At 41.9% G+C, this 23,764-nt stretch overlaps 1 protein-coding gene across 1 annotated transcript; it reads right to left on the bottom strand.

The window, feature by feature from the left end:
* Positions 1-337: 337 nt before the first annotated feature.
* Positions 338-14,131, bottom strand: LOC122348936 (serine-rich adhesin for platelets-like). The gene is made up of 9 exons (XM_043244828.1): positions 14,113-14,131; positions 13,463-13,998; positions 12,119-12,166; positions 9,598-10,053; positions 6,307-6,360; positions 3,791-4,330; positions 1,856-2,311; positions 564-1,197; positions 338-375 (listed from the first exon to the last, which is right to left on the bottom strand). Exons 1-9 carry the CDS (start codon positions 14,129-14,131, stop codon positions 338-340), a joined length of 2,781 nt encoding a protein of 926 aa, XP_043100763.1.
* Between the last annotated feature and the right edge of the window lie 9,633 nt (positions 14,132-23,764).

The following is a 23,764-nucleotide window of genomic DNA, read 5'->3' on the forward strand; positions in this document are numbered from 1 at the left end:
TGTGGTTGATGCATCAGTTGTTACAATTAGCGGTGCGGTTCCTGAATCCAAAGTTGTTGTCGCATAACTAGATATTGTGGTCTCAGTCACAGTTGTTGTTTCTCCATTAGCTATTGATGTTGGTGAAGTATGTGATGATGACTGAGCGGTGGTTGTGGAAGCCAAAGATGTTGTTGTATCTGTACTTGTTGTGGTGTCAGACAGATCTGTAGTAGAAGCAACAGATGCTGTCGATGTTGGTGCAATAGTTGATGATGTTGATTCGGTGGATTGGGAAGATAAAGTTGTTGTCACATCAATAGTTGTATTGGTGTCAAGCAGAGTTGTGGTTGTTGCATCAGATGTTGTTGATGTTGGTGCCAGAGTTGATGATGACTGAAGTAAGACATTGGTAGCCAAAGTTGTTGATGCATCAGTACTTGTTGTGGAGTCAGGCACAGTTGCGGTTGATGCATCTGTGATTAATATTACAGGAGTGGTTGTGGAATCTGAAATGTTTGCATCACTAGATTTTGTACTGTCAGGCACAGTTGTTGTTGCTCCACTAGACGTTGATGTTGGTGCAATACTTGAGGATGTTTGGGGCATGGTTGTGGAAGCCAAAGTTGTTGTTGCATCTGTAGATGTGGTGCTGTCAGACAGACTTGTGGTTGATGCATCAGTTGTTACAATTAGCGGTGCGGTTCCTGAATCCAAAGTTGTTGTCGCATAACTAGATATTGTGGTCTCAGTCACAGTTGTTGTTTCTCCATTAGCTATTGATGTTGGTGAAGTATGTGATGATGACTGAGCGGTGGTTGTGGAAGCCAAAGATGTTGTTGTATCTGTACTTGTTGTGGTGTCAGACAGATCTGTAGTAGAAGCAACAGATGCTGTCGATGTTGGTGCAATAGTTGATGATGTTGATTCGGTGGATTGGGAAGATAAAGTTGTTGTCACATCAATAGTTGTATTGGTGTCAAGCAGAGTTGTGGTTGTTGCATCAGATGTTGTTGATGTTGGTGCCAGAGTTGATGATGACTGAAGTAAGACATTGGTAGCCAAAGTTGTTGATGCATCAGTACTTGTTGTGGAGTCAGGCACAGTTGCGGTTGATGCATCTGTGATTAATATTACAGGAGTGGTTGTGGAATCTGAAATGTTTGCATCACTAGATTTTGTACTGTCAGGCACAGTTGTTGTTGCTCCACTAGACGTTGATGTTGGTGCAATACTTGAGGATGTTTGGGGCATGGTTGTGGAAGCCAAAGTTGTTGTTGCATCTGTAGATGTGGTGCTGTCAGACAGACTTGTGGTTGATGCATCAGTTGTTACAATTAGCGGTGCGGTTCCCTGAATCCAAAGTTGTTGTCGCATAACTAGATATTGTGGTCTCAGTCACAGTTGTTGTTTCTCCATTAGCTATTGATGTTGGTGAAGTATGTGATGATGACTGAGCGGTGGTTGTGGAAGCCAAAGATGTTGTTGTATCTGTACTTGTTGTGGTGTCAGACAGATCTGTAGTAGAAGCAACAGATGCTGTCGATGTTGGTGCAATAGTTGATGATGTTGATTCGGTGGATTGGGAAGATAAAGTTGTTGTCACATCAATAGTTGTATTGGTGTCAAGCAGAGTTGTGGTTGTTGCATCAGATGTTGTTGATGTTGGTGCCAGAGTTGATGATGACTGAAGTAAGACATTGGTAGCCAAAGTTGTTGATGCATCAGTACTTGTTGTGGAGTCAGGCACAGTTGCGGTTGATGCATCTGTGATTAATATTACAGGAGTGGTTGTGGAATCTGAAATGTTTGCATCACTAGATTTTGTACTGTCAGGCACAGTTGTTGTTGCTCCACTAGACGTTGATGTTGGTGCAATACTTGAGGATGTTTGGGGCATGGTTGTGGAAGCCAAAGTTGTTGTTGCATCTGTAGATGTGGTGCTGTCAGACAGACTTGTGGTTGATGCATCAGTTGTTACAATTAGCGGTGCGGTTCCTGAATCCAAAGTTGTTGTCGCATAACTAGATATTGTGGTCTCAGTCACAGTTGTTGTTTCTCCATTAGCTATTGATGTTGGTGAAGTATGTGATGATGATTGAGCGGTGGTTGTGGAAGCCAAAGATGTTGTTGTATCTGTACTTGTTGTGGTGTCAGACAGATCTGTAGTAGAAGCAACAGATGCTGTCGATGTTGGTGCAATAGTTGATGATGTTGATTCGGTGGATTGGGAAGATAAAGTTGTTGTCACATCAATAGTTGTATTGGTGTCAAGCAGAGTTGTGGTTGTTGCATCAGATGTTGTTGATGTTGGTGCCAGAGTTGATGATGACTGAAGTAAGACATTGGTAGCCAAAGTTGTTGATGCATCAGTACTTGTTGTGGAGTCAGGCACAGTTGCGGTTGATGCATCTGTGATTAATATTACAGGAGTGGTTGTGGAATCTGAAATGTTTGCATCACTAGATTTTGTACTGTCAGGCACAGTTGTTGTTGCTCCACTAGACGTTGATGTTGGTGCAATACTTGAGGATGTTTGGGGCATGGTTGTGGAAGCCAAAGTTGTTGTTGCATCTGTAGATGTGGTGCTGTCAGACAGACTTGTGGTTGATGCATCAGTTGTTACAATTAGCGGTGCGGTTCCTGAATCCAAAGTTGTTGTCGCATAACTAGATATTGTGGTCTCAGTCACAGTTGTTGTTTCTCCATTAGCTATTGATGTTGGTGAAGTATGTGATGATGACTGAGCGGTGGTTGTGGAAGCCAAAGATGTTGTTGTATCTGTACTTGTTGTGGTGTCAGACAGATCTGTAGTAGAAGCAACAGATGCTGTCGATGTTGGTGCAATAGTTGATGATGTTGATTCGGTGGATTGGGAAGATAAAGTTGTTGTCACATCAATAGTTGTATTGGTGTCAAGCAGAGTTGTGGTTGTTGCATCAGATGTTGTTGATGTTGGTGCCAGAGTTGATGATGACTGAAGTAAGACATTGGTAGCCAAAGTTGTTGATGCATCAGTACTTGTTGTGGAGTCAGGCACAGTTGCGGTTGATGCATCTGTGATTAATATTACAGGAGTGGTTGTGGAATCTGAAATGTTTGCATCACTAGATTTTGTACTGTCAGGCACAGTTGTTGTTGCTCCACTAGACGTTGATGTTGGTGCAATACTTGAGGATGTTTGGGGCATGGTTGTGGAAGCCAAAGTTGTTGTTGCATCTGTAGATGTGGTGCTGTCAGACAGACTTGTGGTTGATGCATCAGTTGTTACAATTAGCGGTGCGGTTCCTGAATCCAAAGTTGTTGTCGCATAACTAGATATTGTGGTCTCAGTCACAGTTGTTGTTTCTCCATTAGCTATTGATGTTGGTGAAGTATGTGATGATGACTGAGCGGTGGTTGTGGAAGCCAAAGATGTTGTTGTATCTGTACTTGTTGTGGTGTCAGACAGATCTGTAGTAGAAGCAACAGATGCTGTCGATGTTGGTGCAATAGTTGATGATGTTGATTCGGTGGATTGGGAAGATAAAGTTGTTGTCACATCAATAGTTGTATTGGTGTCAAGCAGAGTTGTGGTTGTTGCATCAGATGTTGTTGATGTTGGTGCCAGAGTTGATGATGACTGAAGTAAGACATTGGTAGCCAAAGTTGTTGATGCATCAGTACTTGTTGTGGAGTCAGGCACAGTTGCGGTTGATGCATCTGTGATTAATATTACAGGAGTGGTTGTGGAATCTGAAATGTTTGCATCACTAGATTTTGTACTGTCAGGCACAGTTGTTGTTGCTCCACTAGACGTTGATGTTGGTGCAATACTTGAGGATGTTTGGGGCATGGTTGTGGAAGCCAAAGTTGTTGTTGCATCTGTAGATGTGGTGCTGTCAGACAGACTTGTGGTTGATGCATCAGTTGTTACAATTAGCGGTGCGGTTCCTGAATCCAAAGTTGTTGTCGCATAACTAGATATTGTGGTCTCAGTCACAGTTGTTGTTTCTCCATTAGCTATTGATGTTGGTGAAGTATGTGATGATGACTGAGCGGTGGTTGTGGAAGCCAAAGATGTTGTTGTATCTGTACTTGTTGTGGTGTCAGACAGATCTGTAGTAGAAGCAACAGATGCTGTCGATGTTGGTGCAATAGTTGATGATGTTGATTCGGTGGATTGGGAAGATAAAGTTGTTGTCACATCAATAGTTGTATTGGTGTCAAGCAGAGTTGTGGTTGTTGCATCAGATGTTGTTGATGTTGGTGCCAGAGTTGATGATGACTGAAGTAAGACATTGGTAGCCAAAGTTGTTGATGCATCAGTACTTGTTGTGGAGTCAGGCACAGTTGCGGTTGATGCATCTGTGATTAATATTACAGGAGTGGTTGTGGAATCTGAAATGTTTGCATCACTAGATTTTGTACTGTCAGGCACAGTTGTTGTTGCTCCACTAGACGTTGATGTTGGTGCAATACTTGAGGATGTTTGGGGCATGGTTGTGGAAGCCAAAGTTGTTGTTGCATCTGTAGATGTGGTGCTGTCAGACAGACTTGTGGTTGATGCATCAGTTGTTACAATTAGCGGTGCGGTTCCTGAATCCAAAGTTGTTGTCGCATAACTAGATATTGTGGTCTCAGTCACAGTTGTTGTTTCTCCATTAGCTATTGATGTTGGTGAAGTATGTGATGATGACTGAGCGGTGGTTGTGGAAGCCAAAGATGTTGTTGTATCTGTACTTGTTGTGGTGTCAGACAGATCTGTAGTAGAAGCAACAGATGCTGTCGATGTTGGTGCAATAGTTGATGATGTTGATTCGGTGGATTGGGAAGATAAAGTTGTTGTCACATCAATAGTTGTATTGGTGTCAAGCAGAGTTGTGGTTGTTGCATCAGATGTTGTTGATGTTGGTGCCAGAGTTGATGATGACTGAAGTAAGACATTGGTAGCCAAAGTTGTTGATGCATCAGTACTTGTTGTGGAGTCAGGCACAGTTGCGGTTGATGCATCTGTGATTAATATTACAGGAGTGGTTGTGGAATCTGAAATGTTTGCATCACTAGATTTTGTACTGTCAGGCACAGTTGTTGTTGCTCCACTAGACGTTGATGTTGGTGCAATACTTGAGGATGTTTGGGGCATGGTTGTGGAAGCCAAAGTTGTTGTTGCATCTGTAGATGTGGTGCTGTCAGACAGACTTGTGGTTGATGCATCAGTTGTTACAATTAGCGGTGCGGTTCCTGAATCCAAAGTTGTTGTCGCATAACTAGATATTGTGGTCTCAGTCACAGTTGTTGTTTCTCCATTAGCTATTGATGTTGGTGAAGTATGTGATGATGACTGAGCGGTGGTTGTGGAAGCCAAAGATGTTGTTGTATCTGTACTTGTTGTGTGTCAGACAGATCTGTAGTAGAAGCAACAGATGCTGTCGATGTTGGTGCAATAGTTGATGATGTTGATTCGGTGGATTGGGAAGATAAAGTTGTTGTCACATCAATAGTTGTATTGGTGTCAAGCAGAGTTGTGGTTGTTGCATCAGATGTTGTTGATGTTGGTGCCAGAGTTGATGATGACTGAAGTAAGACATTGGTAGCCAAAGTTGTTGATGCATCAGTACTTGTTGTGGAGTCAGGCACAGTTGCGGTTGATGCATCTGTGATTAATATTACAGGAGTGGTTGTGGAATCTGAAATGTTTGCATCACTAGATTTTGTACTGTCAGGCACAGTTGTTGTTGCTCCACTAGACGTTGATGTTGGTGCAATACTTGAGGATGTTTGGGGCATGGTTGTGGAAGCCAAAGTTGTTGTTGCATCTGTAGATGTGGTGCTGTCAGACAGACTTGTGGTTGATGCATCAGTTGTTACAATTAGCGGTGCGGTTCCTGAATCCAAAGTTGTTGTCGCATAACTAGATATTGTGGTCTCAGTCACAGTTGTTGTTTCTCCATTAGCTATTGATGTTGGTGAAGTATGTGATGATGACTGAGCGGTGGTTGTGGAAGCCAAAGATGTTGTTGTATCTGTACTTGTTGTGGTGTCAGACAGATCTGTAGTAGAAGCAACAGATGCTGTCGATGTTGGTGCAATAGTTGATGATGTTGATTCGGTGGATTGGGAAGATAAAGTTGTTGTCACATCAATAGTTGTATTGGTGTCAAGCAGAGTTGTGGTTGTTGCATCAGATGTTGTTGATGTTGGTGCCAGAGTTGATGATGACTGAAGTAAGACATTGGTAGCCAAAGTTGTTGATGCATCAGTACTTGTTGTGGAGTCAGGCACAGTTGCGGTTGATGCATCTGTGATTAATATTACAGGAGTGGTTGTGGAATCTGAAATGTTTGCATCACTAGATTTTGTACTGTCAGGCACAGTTGTTGTTGCTCCACTAGACGTTGATGTTGGTGCAATACTTGAGGATGTTTGGGGCATGGTTGTGGAAGCCAAAGTTGTTGTTGCATCTGTAGATGTGGTGCTGTCAGACAGACTTGTGGTTGATGCATCAGTTGTTACAATTAGCGGTGCGGTTCCTGAATCCAAAGTTGTTGTCGCATAACTAGATATTGTGGTCTCAGTCACAGTTGTTGTTTCTCCATTAGCTATTGATGTTGGTGAAGTATGTGATGATGACTGAGCGGTGGTTGTGGAAGCCAAAGATGTTGTTGTATCTGTACTTGTTGTGGTGTCAGACAGATCTGTAGTAGAAGCAACAGGATGCTGTCGATGTTGGTGCAATAGTTGATGATGTTGATTCGGTGGATTGGGAAGATAAAGTTGTTGTCACATCAATAGTTGTATTGGTGTCAAGCAGAGTTGTGGTTGTTGCATCAGATGTTGTTGATGTTGGTGCCAGAGTTGATGATGACTGAAGTAAGACATTGGTAGCCAAAGTTGTTGATGCATCAGTACTTGTTGTGGAGTCAGGCACAGTTGCGGTTGATGCATCTGTGATTAATATTACAGGAGTGGTTGTGGAATCTGAAATGTTTGCATCACTAGATTTTGTACTGTCAGGCACAGTTGTTGTTGCTCCACTAGACGTTGATGTTGGTGCAATACTTGAGGATGTTTGGGGCATGGTTGTGGAAGCCAAAGTTGTTGTTGCATCTGTAGATGTGGTGCTGTCAGACAGACTTGTGGTTGATGCATCAGTTGTTACAATTAGCGGTGCGGTTCCTGAATCCAAAGTTGTTGTCGCGCATAACTAGATATTGTGGTCTCAGTCACAGTTGTTGTTTCTCCATTAGCTATTGATGTTGGTGAAGTATGTGATGATGATTGAGCGGTGGTTGTGGAAGCCAAAGATGTTGTTGTATCTGTACTTGTTGTGGTGTCAGACAGATCTGTAGTAGAAGCAACAGATGCTGTCGATGTTGGTGCAATAGTTGATGATGTTGATTCGGTGGATTGGGAAGATAAAGTTGTTGTCACATCAATAGTTGTATTGGTGTCAAGCAGAGTTGTGGTTGTTGCATCAGATGTTGTTGATGTTGGTGCCAGAGTTGATGATGACTGAAGTAAGACATTGGTAGCCAAAGTTGTTGATGCATCAGTACTTGTTGTGGAGTCAGGCACAGTTGCGGTTGATGCATCTGTGATTAATATTACAGGAGTGGTTGTGGAATCTGAAATGTTTGCATCACTAGATTTTGTACTGTCAGGCACAGTTGTTGTTGCTCCACTAGACGTTGATGTTGGTGCAATACTTGAGGATGTTTGGGGCATGGTTGTGGAAGCCAAAGTTGTTGTTGCATCTGTAGATGTGGTGCTGTCAGACAGACTTGTGGTTGATGCATCAGTTGTTACAATTAGCGGTGCGGTTCCTGAATCCAAAGTTGTTGTCGCATAACTAGATATTGTGGTCTCAGTCACAGTTGTTGTTTCTCCATTAGCTATTGATGTTGGTGAAGTATGTGATGATGATTGAGCGGTGGTTGTGGAAGCCAAAGATGTTGTTGTATCTGTACTTGTTGTGGTGTCAGACAGATCTGTAGTAGAAGCAACAGATGCTGTCGATGTTGGTGCAATAGTTGATGATGTTGATTCGGTGGATTGGGAAGATAAAGTTGTTGTCACATCAATAGTTGTATTGGTGTCAAGCAGAGTTGTGGTTGTTGCATCAGATGTTGTTGATGTTGGTGCCAGAGTTGATGATGACTGAAGTAAGACATTGGTAGCCAAAGTTGTTGATGCATCAGTACTTGTTGTGGAGTCAGGCACAGTTGCGGTTGATGCATCTGTGATTAATATTACAGGAGTGGTTGTGGAATCTGAAATTTTTGCATCACTAGATTTTGTACTGTCAGGCACAGTTGTTGTTGCTCCACTAGACGTTGATGTTGGTGCAATACTTGAGGATGTTTGGGGCATGGTTGTGGAAGCCAAAGTTGTTGATGCATCTGTAGATGTGGTGCTGTCAGACAGACTTGTGGTTGATGCATCAGTTGTTACAATTAGCGGTGCGGTTCCTGAATCCAAAGTTGTTGTCGCATAACTAGATATTGTGGTCTCAGTCACAGTTGTTGTTTCTCCATTAGCTATTGATGTTGGTGAAGTATGTGATGATGATTGAGCGGTGGTTGTGGAAGCCAAAGATGTTGTTGTATCTGTACTTGTTGTGGTGTCAGACAGATCTGTAGTAGAAGCAACAGATGCTGTCGATGTTGGTGCAATAGTTGATGATGTTGATTCGGTGGATTGGGAAGATAAAGTTGTTGTCACATCAATAGTTGTATTGGTGTCAAGCAGAGTTGTGGTTGTTGCATCAGATGTTGTTGATGTTGGTGCCAGAGTTGATGATGACTGAAGTAAGACATTGGTAGCCAAAGTTGTTGATGCATCAGTACTTGTTGTGGAGTCAGGCACAGTTGCGGTTGATGCATCTGTGATTAATATTACAGGAGTGGTTGTGGAATCTGAAATGTTTGCATCACTAGATTTTGTACTGTCAGGCACAGTTGTTGTTGCTCCACTAGACGTTGATGTTGGTGCAATACTTGAGGATGTTTGGGGCATGGTTGTGGAAGCCAAAGTTGTTGTTGCATCTGTAGATGTGGTGCTGTCAGACAGACTTGTGGTTGATGCATCAGTTGTTACAATTAGCGGTGCGGTTCCTGAATCCAAAGTTGTTGTCGCATAACTAGATATTGTGGTCTCAGTCACAGTTGTTGTTTCTCCATTAGCTATTGATGTTGGTGAAGTATGTGATGATGATTGAGCGGTGGTTGTGGAAGCCAAAGATGTTGTTGTATCTGTACTTGTTGTGGTGTCAGACAGATCTGTAGTAGAAGCAACAGATGCTGTCGATGTTGGTGCAATAGTTGATGATGTTGATTCGGTGGATTGGGAAGATAAAGTTGTTGTCACATCAATAGTTGTATTGGTGTCAAGCAGAGTTGTGGTTGTTGCATCAGATGTTGTTGATGTTGGTGCCAGAGTTGATGATGACTGAAGTAAGACATTGGTAGCCAAAGTTGTTGATGCATCAGTACTTGTTGTGGAGTCAGGCACAGTTGCGGTTGATGCATCTGTGATTAATATTACAGGAGTGGTTGTGGAATCTGAAATGTTTGCATCACTAGATTTTGTACTGTCAGGCACAGTTGTTGTTGCTCCACTAGACGTTGATGTTGGTGCAATACTTGAGGATGTTTGGGGCATGGTTGTGGAAGCCAAAGTTGTTGTTGCATCTGTAGATGTGGTGCTGTCAGACAGACTTGTGGTTGATGCATCAGTTGTTACAATTAGCGGTGCGGTTCCTGAATCCAAAGTTGTTGTCGCATAACTAGATATTGTGGTCTCAGTCACAGTTGTTGTTTCTCCATTAGCTATTGATGTTGGTGAAGTATGTGATGATGATTGAGCGGTGGTTGTGGAAGCCAAAGATGTTGTTGTATCTGTACTTGTTGTGGTGTCAGACAGATCTGTAGTAGAAGCAACAGATGCTGTCGATGTTGGTGCAATAGTTGATGATGTTGATTCGGTGGATTGGGAAGATAAAGTTGTTGTCACATCAATAGTTGTATTGGTGTCAAGCAGAGTTGTGGTTGTTGCATCAGATGTTGTTGATGTTGGTGCCAGAGTTGATGATGACTGAAGTAAGACATTGGTAGCCAAAGTTGTTGATGCATCAGTACTTGTTGTGGAGTCAGGCACAGTTGCGGTTGATGCATCTGTGATTAATATTACAGGAGTGGTTGTGGAATCTGAAATGTTTGCATCACTAGATTTTGTACTGTCAGGCACAGTTGTTGTTGCTCCACTAGACGTTGATGTTGGTGCAATACTTGAGGATGTTTGGGGCATGGTTGTGGAAGCCAAAGTTGTTGTTGCATCTGTAGATGTGGTGCTGTCAGACAGACTTGTGGTTGATGCATCAGTTGTTACAATTAGCGGTGCGGTTCCTGAATCCAAAGTTGTTGTCGCATAACTAGATATTGTGGTCTCAGTCACAGTTGTTGTTTCTCCATTAGCTATTGATGTTGGTGAAGTATGTGATGATGACTGAGCGGTGGTTGTGGAAGCCAAAGATGTTGTTGTATCTGTACTTGTTGTGGTGTCAGACAGATCTGTAGTAGAAGCAACAGATGCTGTCGATGTTGGTGCAATAGTTGATGATGTTGATTCGGTGGATTGGGAAGATAAAGTTGTTGTCACATCAATAGTTGTATTGGTGTCAAGCAGAGTTGTGGTTGTTGCATCAGATGTTGTTGATGTTGGTGCCAGAGTTGATGATGACTGAAGTAAGACATTGGTAGCCAAAGTTGTTGATGCATCAGTACTTGTTGTGGAGTCAGGCACAGTTGCGGTTGATGCATCTGTGATTAATATTACAGGAGTGGTTGTGGAATCTGAAATGTTTGCATCACTAGATTTTGTACTGTCAGGCACAGTTGTTGTTGCTCCACTAGACGTTGATGTTGGTGCAATACTTGAGGATGTTTGGGGCATGGTTGTGGAAGCCAAAGTTGTTGTTGCATCTGTAGATGTGGTGCTGTCAGACAGACTTGTGGTTGATGCATCAGTTGTTACAATTAGCGGTGCGTTCCTGAATCCAAAGTTGTTGTCGCATAACTAGATATTGTGGTCTCAGTCACAGTTGTTGTTTCTCCATTAGCTATTGATGTTGGTGAAGTATGTGATGATGATTGAGCGGTGGTTGTGGAAGCCAAAGATGTTGTTGTATCTGTACTTGTTGTGGTGTCAGACAGATCTGTAGTAGAAGCAACAGATGCTGTCGATGTTGGTGCAATAGTTGATGATGTTGATTCGGTGGATTGGGAAGATAAAGTTGTTGTCACATCAATAGTTGTATTGGTGTCAAGCAGAGTTGTGGTTGTTGCATCAGATGTTGTTGATGTTGGTGCCAGAGTTGATGATGACTGAAGTAAGACATTGGTAGCCAAAGTTGTTGATGCATCAGTACTTGTTGTGGAGTCAGGCACAGTTGCGGTTGATGCATCTGTGATTAATATTACAGGAGTGGTTGTGGAATCTGAAATGTTTGCATCACTAGATTTTGTACTGTCAGGCACAGTTGTTGTTGCTCCACTAGACGTTGATGTTGGTGCAATACTTGAGGATGTTTGGGGCATGGTTGTGGAAGCCAAAGTTGTTGTTGCATCTGTAGATGTGGTGCTGTCAGACAGACTTGTGGTTGATGCATCAGTTGTTACAATTAGCGGTGCGGTTCCTGAATCCAAAGTTGTTGTCGATAACTAGATATTGTGGTCTCAGTCACAGTTGTTGTTTCTCCATTAGCTATTGATGTTGGTGAAGTATGTGATGATGATTGAGCGGTGGTTGTGGAAGCCAAAGATGTTGTTGTATCTGTACTTGTTGTGGTGTCAGACAGATCTGTAGTAGAAGCAACAGATGCTGTCGATGTTGGTGCAATAGTTGATGATGTTGATTCGGTGGATTGGGAAGATAAAGTTGTTGTCACATCAATAGTTGTATTGGTGTCAAGCAGAGTTGTGGTTGTTGCATCAGATGTTGTTGATGTTGGTGCCAGAGTTGATGATGACTGAAGTAAGACATTGGTAGCCAAAGTTGTTGATGCATCAGTACTTGTTGTGGAGTCAGGCACAGTTGCGGTTGATGCATCTGTGATTAATATTACAGGAGTGGTTGTGGAATCTGAAATGTTTGCATCACTAGATTTTGTACTGTCAGGCACAGTTGTTGTTGCTCCACTAGACGTTGATGTTGGTGCAATACTTGAGGATGTTTGGGGCATGGTTGTGGAAGCCAAAGTTGTTGTTGCATCTGTAGATGTGGTGCTGTCAGACAGACTTGTGGTTGATGCATCAGTTGTTACAATTAGCGGTGCGGTTCCTGAATCCAAAGTTGTTGTCGCATAACTAGATATTGTGGTCTCAGTCACAGTTGTTGTTTCTCCATTAGCTATTGATGTTGGTGAAGTATGTGATGATGATTGAGCGGTGGTTGTGGAAGCCAAAGATGTTGTTGTATCTGTACTTGTTGTGGTGTCAGACAGATCTGTAGTAGAAGCAACAGATGCTGTCGATGTTGGTGCAATAGTTGATGATGTTGATTCGGTGGATTGGGAAGATAAAGTTGTTGTCACATCAATAGTTGTATTGGTGTCAAGCAGAGTTGTGGTTGTTGCATCAGATGTTGTTGATGTTGGTGCCAGAGTTGATGATGACTGAAGTAAGACATTGGTAGCCAAAGTTGTTGATGCATCAGTACTTGTTGTGGAGTCAGGCACAGTTGCGGTTGATGCATCTGTGATTAATATTACAGGAGTGGTTGTGGAATCTGAAATTTTTGCATCACTAGATTTTGTACTGTCAGGCACAGTTGTTGTTGCTCCACTAGACGTTGATGTTGGTGCAATACTTGAGGATGTTTGGGGCATGGTTGTGGAAGCCAAAGTTGTTGTTGCATCTGTAGATGTGGTGCTGTCAGACAGACTTGTGGTTGATGCATCAGTTGTTACAATTAGCGGTGCGGTTCCTGAATCCAAAGTTGTTGTCGCATAACTAGATATTGTGGTCTCAGTCACCGTTGTTGTTTCTCCATTAGCTATTGATGTTGGTGAAGTATGTGATGATGATTGAGCAATGGTTGTGGAAGCCAAAGATGTTTTTGTATCTGTACTTGTCGTGGTGTCAGACAGATCTGTAGTTGAAGCAACAGATGCTGTCGATGTTGTTACAATAGTTGAGGATAATGGTTCAGTGGATTGGGAAGATAAAGTTGTTGTCACATCAATAGTTGTTTTGGTGTCAGGCAGAGTTGTGGTTGTTGCATCAGATGTTGTTGATGTTGGTGCCAGAGTGGATGATGACGGAAGTGAGACTTTGGTAGCCAAATTTGTTGATGCATCAGTACTTGTGGAGTCAGGCACAGTTACAGTTGATGCATCTGTGATTAATATTACAGGAAAGGTTGTGGAATCTGAAATGTTTGCATCACTAGATTTTGTACTGTCAGGCACAGTTGTTGTTGCTCCACTAGACGTTGATGTTGGTGCAATACTTGAGGATGTTTGGGGCATGGTTGTGGAAGCCAAAGTTGTTGTTGCATCTGTAGATGTGGTGCTGTCAGACAGACTTGTGGTTGATGCATCAGTTGTTACAATTAGCGGTGCGGTTCCTGAATCCAAAGTTGTTGTCGCATAACTAGATATTGTGGTCTCAGTCACAGTTGTTGTTTCTCCATTAGCTATTGATCTTGTTGAAATATGTGGTGATGATTGAGTGGTGGTTGTGGAAGCCAAAGATGTTGTTGTATCTGTACTTGTTGTGGTGTCAGACAGATCTGTAGTAGAAGCAACAGATGCTGTCGCTGTTGGTGCAATAGTTGAGGATGTTGATTCGGTGGATTGGGAAGATAAAGTTGTTGTCACATCAATAGTTGTATTGGTGTCAAGCAGAGTTGTGGTTGTTGCATCAGATGTTGTTGATGTTGGTGCCAGAGTTGATGATGACTGAAGTAAGACATTGGTAGCCAAAGTTGTTGATGCATCAGTACTTGTTGTGGAGTCAGGCACAGTTGCGGTTGATGCATCTGTGATTAATATTACAGGAGTGGTTGTGGAATCTGAAATGTTTGCATCACTAGATTTTGTACTGTCAGGCACAGTTGTTGTTGCTCCACTAGACGTTGATGTTGGTGCAATACTTGAGGATGTTTGGGGCATGGTTGTGGAAGACAAAGTTGTTGTTGCATCTGTAGATGTGGTGCTGTCAGACAGACTTGTGGTTGATGCATCAGTTGTTACAATTAGCGGTGTGGTTCCTGAATCCAAAGTTGTTGTCGCATAACTAGATATTGTGGTCTCAGTCACAGTTGTTTTTTCTCCATTAGCTATTGATGTTGGTGAAGTATGTGATGATGATGGAGCAGTGGTTGTGTAAGCCAAAGATGTTGTTGTATCTGTACTTGTTGTGGTGTCAGACAGATCTGTGGTTGAAGCAACAGATGCTGTCAATGTTGGTGCAATAGTTGAGGATATTGGTTCAGTGGATTGGGAAGATAAAGTTGTTGTCACATCAATAGTTGATTTGGTGTCAGGCAGAGTTGTGGTTGCTGCATCAGATGTTGTTGATGTTGGTGCCAGAGTTGATGATGATGGAAGTAAGACATTGGTAGCCAAAGTTGTTGATGCATCAGTACTTGTTGTGGAGTCAGGCACAGTTGCGGTTGATGTATCTGTGATTAATATTAGAGGAGTGGTTGTGGAATCTAAAACTTTTGCATCACTAGATTTTGTACTGTCAGGCATAGTTGTAGTTGCTTCAATGGACGTTGATGTTGGTGCAGTACTTGAGGATGTTAGAGGCATGGTTGTGGAAGCCAAAGTTGTTGTTGCATCTGTAGATGTGGTGCTGTCAGACAGACTTGTGGTTGATGCATCAGTTGTTACAATTAGCGGTGCGGTTCTTGAATCCAAAGTTGTTGTCGCATAACTAGATATTGTGGTCTCAGTCACATCTGTTGTTTCTCCATTAGCTATTGATGTTGGTGAAGTATGTGATGATGTTTGAGGGGTGGTTGTGGAAGCCAAAGATGTTATTTTATCTGTAGTTGTGGTATTTGTGATTGCCGCATCAGTCGTCAACTTTGGTGCTGTATTTAAGGATGCTTCAGACATGGTTGTCATATCCAAAGTTGTTTTTGATTGCACTGTAGTTGTGTCTATTGGAAGCTTATATGTTGTGATATTAGAAAGTAGTGATGAAGTTAAATCTTGTGTTGTTGTTGATTTCACATCTGTTGCTGTAGAAGACTCAGATTCTGTCGTTGTAACTTGTATTGCATTGAAGGCTGTCGTTTGACCTGATTCTGTTGATTGAGCAAGTACTGTCGTACCTCCACAAACCATCCACCAGACACATACTGTGAAAGGATTTCATTTTTATTTTATTGTATTATTTTATTTCATTAATTACTTTGTTTCACGTTTTAAGTTATTATTTCTATCTATTTTTATTAATCCTTACATTTTCCTTATATATTATCTTTGAGACATTGCATTATCTAACATAAACTTACTCACATGTGGTAAGGAAACCTTTCCTTCTGCCATCATACCTGTAAAGAAGGTAATTGACAACATAAATAGACTTTTTATCAATATTTTCTTACGTCATAATAAGATATTCAAAATATTGAAGAGCGTAAAACCAGTGTCTTGTTTAAAATGTAAAGGTTGTTTTTGACAAGGAGTAAGTTTCTTCAACCAGCAGTCACTAAAGATTATTTATTTATTTATTTATATACTAGCGTTTCTTGTAAAGAAAACCTGCAACACCTGAAGCCAAATTGGCCAGCAAGAAACCTGCAATTTTAGTTGACTAGCTGGGCTTTACCAACCACATTTCAGTCCAATCAATTTATTAAAGTAAAAAGATGTGAAAGCTTTAGCTTAGGTTAAAGCACTCTGGAGGAGCAGGCACTGGAGGGTGCTTTCAAGGAGCAGGTACTGGAGAATCAGCCATCCAGAATCAAGCTACTGGTGGTGATGAATACTTTCTCAGTTGCTCCTCATGTCCAGCCTATCAAGACTCTTAACATACAATGGCCTATTATTACTCAGCCTGGCCGGGGCTTCTATACTGCACAAACCATCTTCCACAATACAAAGCCTGTCAGGTTCTCCATGATAAACATTCCACAATATATAGCCCATCAAGGTGTCCACGATACACAGTCCATCGTGCCCTCCACAATACACAGCTTGTCAGGGCCTTAATGATACCCAAACCACCAATTAATTTGGCTGATTATTGGCATTTTTAAATTAATCAGCATTGGTTGATTGTGCTACAAATTAGGTCATTTTAGGGTACACTTGCCAAACTATGCTGATATTTGAAAGCATCAAAACACACACAACCCTGGTATAATGACTGTAGACACCAGTCACCTATCAAAAAGAAAGTGTTCTGCTCCGGGGGCAGTTTATGTTCTAGTTTAGAGATCTCAAACTGAAATTTGACCAATCAGCTTTGAGCAAAGTGACACATACTACAAAGTAAAGGACACTACATAGCAAAACATTTTTAAAGATTTGTTTTTTATAATTATTTTGTATTATTTATATAATTATTTTCTTAATCTGTTACAAAAAGCTCCCTTTAATTATTAAACTTTTGTTTTTAATTAATATAATCATATATATAATATACAATATAAATAAGTTTTAGAATCAATCACTGTAAACATGACTACATATGAGTTTAGATTTGTAAGTGTTTTACCTATAGTTTTTTTCGTTTTATACTTTACGTTATATATTATCAACTAGTAACTTTACAACTTACTTTTAACTGATAAATCGTTTTATTTTGCTGTGTAGATGTGTTTGAATTCTTTTAATCTCTTAATAATTTCAATCTTTTAATCTTTAATAGTAGACTCTCTCACGAGAAGTGAATCAGTTTCAAGGCTTGTGATTAGCTGCTCATTACTGATGCCACACGTTCATGTGCACAAGCTCCATTAAATCAGGATCAAGCCTGAGTTGACAAAAAACATTGATGATCAGTTTCATGGTACCAACAAACCCAGACTTGAGCGGTTCGGTTTTATAAACTCTAACAAACTAATCCTGTAACCCTGAATTTGTACACCATCATGGTACAGGCCCCAGGTCTGATATTTACGCATGTCCTAACATTGCCTCTTGCCTGATAGCAATCCTTCTTTTTAATGTTTTTTTTTCCTCTGATATTTTCTTGTGTGCTTTGGGACAAGGTCCGACATTGTGGTCAAAAAACAGATGAGCGCACCTTTAAAAGCAAAAGGAAGCTTCATTAAACAGTGTAACTGGATGAACATAACCTCCACGTTTTCATATATTCCTTCTGCACTTCATAGACTTTGGGCTTCCACACACACACAAGAGCTAACATCAACATTTCTCTCCCATGAGAGGATCTCAAAACGAAACGAGAACGTATACCATAACACCAGCAGGGGTCACTACTTCATTAAATAAACAGCAAGCAATTTCTAGTAAGTAAAATGCTAATCGTGCATTTGTTCGCCCGTTTAATTACAGTCCAGTAGGTTTGATATGGAAAATGCTATAATAATTTCATCATTAAATAAATTAAAGCAGAAAGTGTAACCTAATTTAATTTTCTGTAACAATCCCGTTTCCCTAATGAGCTGTGGGATATAAATTGCATCAAGAGCAGATTAGATTTAAAAATAACTTCCATGTGAAAATATATATTAAAAACAACGAGCGAATGATCGTCATGATAAAAACAAACCCAGAACGAACATTTATTACTTAATAAATCAATAACAACTGCCTACAAATTAGGTACAAATTATAATAACTATAGGACAAAATGACAAATTTCTGATTTCAAAAATATTTGTGTGTTTTTCCGTACATGCCTGTATAAAATAAAATTAAAATCTCGTTCTAGATAACAGGCTAGACATCGTAACAGGCTTAAATTAACTTTTTAGCGACCTACCCTTTCTCGTCGTTCAAATTCATAACCATGCGCGTAGAACAGTGTATTTCTTCTTGCAGAGCTTTCTGAGAATTCTCCTTCGATCGTAAAATTAACAAACTGCCAAGAAAAATGTAGGTGATGGTATAAGAAGTTAAGGTGTGGTGATTTGTGACTGATCACCGAGGCGTGCACGACGGAACAGCAGTGGTGTTCCCTGACACTTTATTCACTGTCAAGGAAGGGTGTAGTACAATGCAGATAACGCAGAGAACGAAAGCGAGAGATTTAATTGCAAGGTCTTTAAATATAGAATACCCTGTGAAAAAAATGTTTAGATCTCCCAGCTCGACATTTTCTTTTGACTCGTTGCATCTAAATGTTTTCCATTGGCCCGGTTGAATTTCTGCACTTGCCCCTTGCGCAATATTCTTTTGCCACAGTTTAAAAAAAAAAAAACGATAAATTCAATTAAGATGCAACGAGTCAATAGAAAATGTTGAGTTGGGAGATCTACATTTTTTTACAGTGTAGGTCAAATCTGATTTTTGCGCAATAATAATTTAATAAATAAGATGTTCATAAAACTCGTTTTTAAACCATGACTGCCATGTGGCATGATTCTTTTATATGCAGGAACGAGAACGCGTTGGTGTTCAGGGTTAGGTTATATAAAGTGCTGTCACTGAATTATAAAAGTAAAAGTATGAAATTTAAACAGAGTAATCAAACCTGTTATGTCATCTCAGTTTATCAGCCTGCTTATGCAGGTTTTCATAATCTCTGCGCTTCCGTTTTTATAGCCCAATCATGTTCCTTTATTCTTAGGCTATATGTTTATTAACTTATATTTTAACTCCGTGTAATTGTGACGACGACTTTATTTTCTTCACTTAATTTTCCCTTTTATTTTCGAGTTAAAACTTAGACTATAGGCTATAATTGCTGTGGCGAGTTATTGGTGGTAAATTTCTTATCATTTTCTCAATTTAATTTAGATATTGATAAATTGATATAGTTTTTTTCCCCTCTGCAGGCTTCTGCATGTCTGTTTTTATCACGCAGTGCGGTGATTACTCCTATTTCGTCTTTTTTTGTACCTATTTTCACCTAAATGTTAAAATAGAATGAAACGAATTGCAATTGTCGTCGGTTCTCATTTGAAGAAACGTCTCGTTAAATAATGAACAGCCTCGAATAAATAAAAATGTGTAAAATAAATGCGTATTAAAAATGCAGGGGGAATTGCTCGGAAGCCATAACACCTTCATCATGACGTATGCAGATACAAAAGATTAAGTAATGACCATCTTGGAGTTTGAATGGTTTTCTACAGTACTTCCATCTCATAATTACAGGGTTTGTAGAGAACAGAGAAAGTGACAATTATATACTCATCAAATGTACAGTTACCAGAGGTAACATTTTCTTACAATGAATAATAAACTCATATAATGACATTTTGTATTATCTTTAATATTTATAAAGTTTCACATCAGCACGTTTAGTTCCCCCCCAAAATGAAAATCCTGTCAATATTTACTCCCCCTCAAGCAGTTCCAAACCCGTATACGCCTGGTTGCAAACTTTCTTCAAAATATCCTTCCTTTGTCTTCAGCAGAACAATGGAATTAATACAAGTTTACTCAAGGGTGAGCAAATTGCGACAGAATTTTCATTTTTGGGTGAACTATTCCTTTAAGACTTTCACATACTTCTAAGGAGTGGCATCTTGTTTATACCAGCAACAGCTTACAACAATCAATCTATACATAAATAAATAACGTTCTTTCTTTAATAAATTGTTTTAGGGTGTGATTAAAATAATTACAATAACTGCTTAGTATGCATTTATGTGCATGCATGAACAGTGATTGTTGCCACACGCAATTCTTTGTTTTCTGCTGTCATATTTTGACATAATAGGTTTGGGTGTGTATACCAATTCAAAGGCCTCATGCGAACACATGCTGGCATGCCATTTGAAGACAGCTATGGTCTGTCAAAACACAATATTATTGTTTAACATAACAGGTAAAATGTTTTTAAATTATATTATTATTATTATTATTATTATTATTATTAATGTTTTTGTTTACATGCAAGACAGAGTTATCAAACCTGTTGTCAACTAATGCTGTTAGTCATGTAATTACTCATGTCATTACTCATGTTTCTTCCCTTACACCTGCAGCATTGTCTTATTTTTATTTTATGTTTATATATATATATATTATATATATATATATATATATATATATATATATATAGCTGATCCTCATAATTAGAGGTGTCTCAATTCTTCTCCTCCACCTTTTTGCCAAATCTATAAACACACATGAACCAGTTAATCAAGGTCAGATTATAAACCTCAAAGCGAGTGTCAAGACTAAACTCTGCAGGAAGGTGGCCCTCCAGCTAGGTCCAAGAGGGTATTATCTGCTCTAAGCACAAAGAGTTCAGCTGGGATGGGCTTCATTACCTGGACAAAGATGAAAACCCTTCCTGTTCTGTAAAAAGAAAGAACAGAGGGGTTATTAGTCAGGTTAGGTTTCTTCCAAATCCAGCTATTAAATAACATCAGAGAAGTAGAAATTCAGACATTCAACTTTGTAAGGCACTACTTTTTTGGCTCAATTATTACTATGAATTTATGTGTTGTCATAAATTGTTTATTAAAGGTAACTAGCGTTTAATAAATAAAACTGCATGTTGTGGAAAAAAAGTTATGCAGTTAACCATGGTTTGTGCGGTGGGCACTTTAGGGCATACCCAGGTCTAGGGTTGAGGAAGGATCTAACCATGCCAGGGGCAAATTCAGGGGCATGAAGGCAAGACTTTGCATAACAAAGACGCTGTCAAAACTGGAAAAGGTGTTCCCTTGCATTTTTTAAATGTTTCACATATATGCAACTTTTTACCTCTATGCACGTGCATGACATCAACGTATTCACAGTATTTGGTTTTTGCAATGACACTGTCACGCGTGTGATAAGCACGAGAGCAGACAATGCGTATAAATGAAAACAAAAAGGCTTTAATCCACTCGGGGATGAAATAAACAATATACAGGTAGGCAGGCAGGCAGAATGACAGAACAAAATCACACGCAACTATGGACGAGATCGGACAAACGGAACTGAAAACACAGGACTTAAGTACACAGGGTAATTAACAGGACACAGCTGAAGACGATAGACAATTAACATGAACTAAAAGGCAGGGCACACAGAGCACATGGCACACGACAAAAACATAAACAAAGAGTCCAGAGACGTGACATTACACCCCCCTCCCGGAAGGTGCGTCCTCGCACCTAAAGAGGAACAAAAACAAAACGACTAGGAATTGGGGATACCGGGTCTTGGGAGGAGGTTCTGGTGGAGGACGGCCCCCAGGAGGGAGTAGACAGACAGTCCAGGGAGGAACAGACGGAGGGAGGAGCCAGGGAGAAGACAGGAGGAGTCCGGAGCAGGAGGAGATCCAGAGCCCAGCTATGGTGGTCCACGGTGGAGCCGACGGAGGGAGGAGCCATGGAGGAGGAGCAGCCATCGACTCCATGGGGCCGACCGACGGCGGCGGAGCAGGTGGTGGAGGAGACTGAGGCGGAGACGGAGAGCCGAAGAGCCAGGGTGACGTCGAGGCGCTGGAGGTCCAAGGCGACGCCGCAGGCTTCGGTGACTGACACGGAGACGGGGGACAGGAAGGACGCGGCGGAGCCAGAGCGATTGAGGACTGAGGTGAAGCCGGAGGGAAGGAGGAGCCTGAGAGAGCCGGTGGGATGGAGGGACGAGGTGAAGCCGGAGGATAGGAATCCCGAGGCGACGGATGGTCGACGACAGACCAAGGCGGAGCCGGAGGGACGATGGAGCCTGGTGAAGCTGGTGGGCTGACGGACCACGGTGGAGAGGAGGGAGCTAGGAGCCCAGGGGGAGCCGACGGGTCTACGAGCCGAGGAGGAGTCTGGGTCTCGGAGGCAGGACGGCGAGGCGAGGGATCCTTCAACCTCGACGGCGATGGAGACCGGCAGACCCGTGGCGAGCTCTGGATGGTGAGCTGAGGGTGAGCGCAGGGGCTGCTGGGATCCATCGGTGGTGTATGACCAGGGTGGGAGGGAGGGAAACTGGAAGCGCACGAGGCGCGCGGGCACGGAGGGAGCGCACGTGGGCGCGGGCATCGGACGGAGCGCCGTGGCGGCGCGGCACGGACGGAGCGCCGCGTGGCGCGGGCACGGACGGACGCGAGCGCGCGCGGCGCGAGCGCGGGGACGGAGCGCACGTGGCGCGGGCAATGGAGAAAGTTCTTGAGGATCCAGCAGCCCTAGGTGGGGAATCAGCTCACCCTCAGCCGATGTGCAGTGGGCGGAGCTCCACTCCGCGCTCTCCTTGCAGTCTGCTGGCTCCACCGTGGTGAGCTCCGTTGCTGGCTCGCGCACCTGGTCTGACGTACTCGGCTCGGGTCCTGTTACGCTCCACGGCTCGGTCGCTCTCTCTGGCGATGGGTCCGTGGTTACGCTCGACTCCGCCCCCGTGTCAGCGGTGGGCTCAGGCTGGGGCTCGACCATGCGGTGGAGGGATGAGCTGGGCTCTGGATCCTGAGTGGGGCTGGTGTCGTTGTCCTCCAGTGCAACAGTACTCGACGATTTGCACGACACCAGCACCCACTCGACGTACGCGGCGATGCTCTCTCGAGGACCGCTCCCGGACAGCTGCGCCTGATTGGAAACGTTTAGTGCGCGGAAGTAGATTCCGCACAGAAAGCTGTCCGGGTAACGAGAGTCGTTGGCCAGGTGGAGGAATAGCGCGGTATATTCCTCGAGAGAGCAATCCCCCTGCTCCAGCAGGAGGATGAGGAAATTCGGGTCTTGGTACGGGGAATACATGAAAACAAAATAAAAGAAATAATCGCCGCTAAACTTGTACTTTTGTACGGTCCGATCTTCTGTCACGCGTGTGATAAGCACGAGAGCAGACAATGCGTATAAATGAAAACAAAAAGGCTTTAATCCACTCGGGGATGAAATAAACAATATACAGGTAGGCAGGCAGGCAGAATGACAGAACAAAATCACACGCAACTATGGACGAGATCGGACAAACGGAACTGAAAACACAGGACTTAAGTACACAGGGTAATTAACAGGACACAGCTGAAGACGATAGACAATTAACATGAACTAAAAGGCAGGGCACACAGAGCACATGGCACACGACAAAAACATAAACAAAGAGTCCAGAGACGTGACAGACACGCAGATGTTTTGTTTGCATTATAAACAATAGTGTTGTCAATATTGCCTATCAATTTGAGTCTGAATGAGGCACAGTTTCAAAATTGTTTTGTTTGTTTTTGTCCCATACTTTCAGATTTGTTATTTGTGCATGCTACTTGAAACCTTTAATATAGCTGAACATATGACTGGCACTGCCCGTGCTGCAAAGACAACGCAGGAGTCAAGGAGTACAAAAACAAGAGTCTTTTAATATCCCAACTTGTAACACAGGGGTCACAGCAAACAAGTAGACATTTAACGAAACAAATATAACGAAGGGAGAGCTCAAGACACCCTGAGGAACACAGCTGGGGACAAATCACCCGGGAAGTAGCCTGTTGTAGTCCCTACCATTAAACTGTCATAAATTTTTCCACAAGTTTGACTGCATAAAGAGGTTGGGAAGACGCAAGTCTGGTAATTTTGAATAGCAACGCACTTGATAAAGTCAGTCAGCTCGTTTTGACTACTTCTGTTACCTACAGCATATTTACAGCAAGACGAAATATGATATCAAACACCACTGCCTCTTTTCGTTTCCATTTAAACATATGAATAACCACAAAAATGTAGTTCAGGAAACTTA

This window comes from Puntigrus tetrazona, chromosome 1, assembly GCF_018831695.1.
Source record: "Puntigrus tetrazona isolate hp1 chromosome 1, ASM1883169v1, whole genome shotgun sequence".
Taxonomy (NCBI): domain Eukaryota; kingdom Metazoa; phylum Chordata; class Actinopteri; order Cypriniformes; family Cyprinidae; genus Puntigrus; species Puntigrus tetrazona.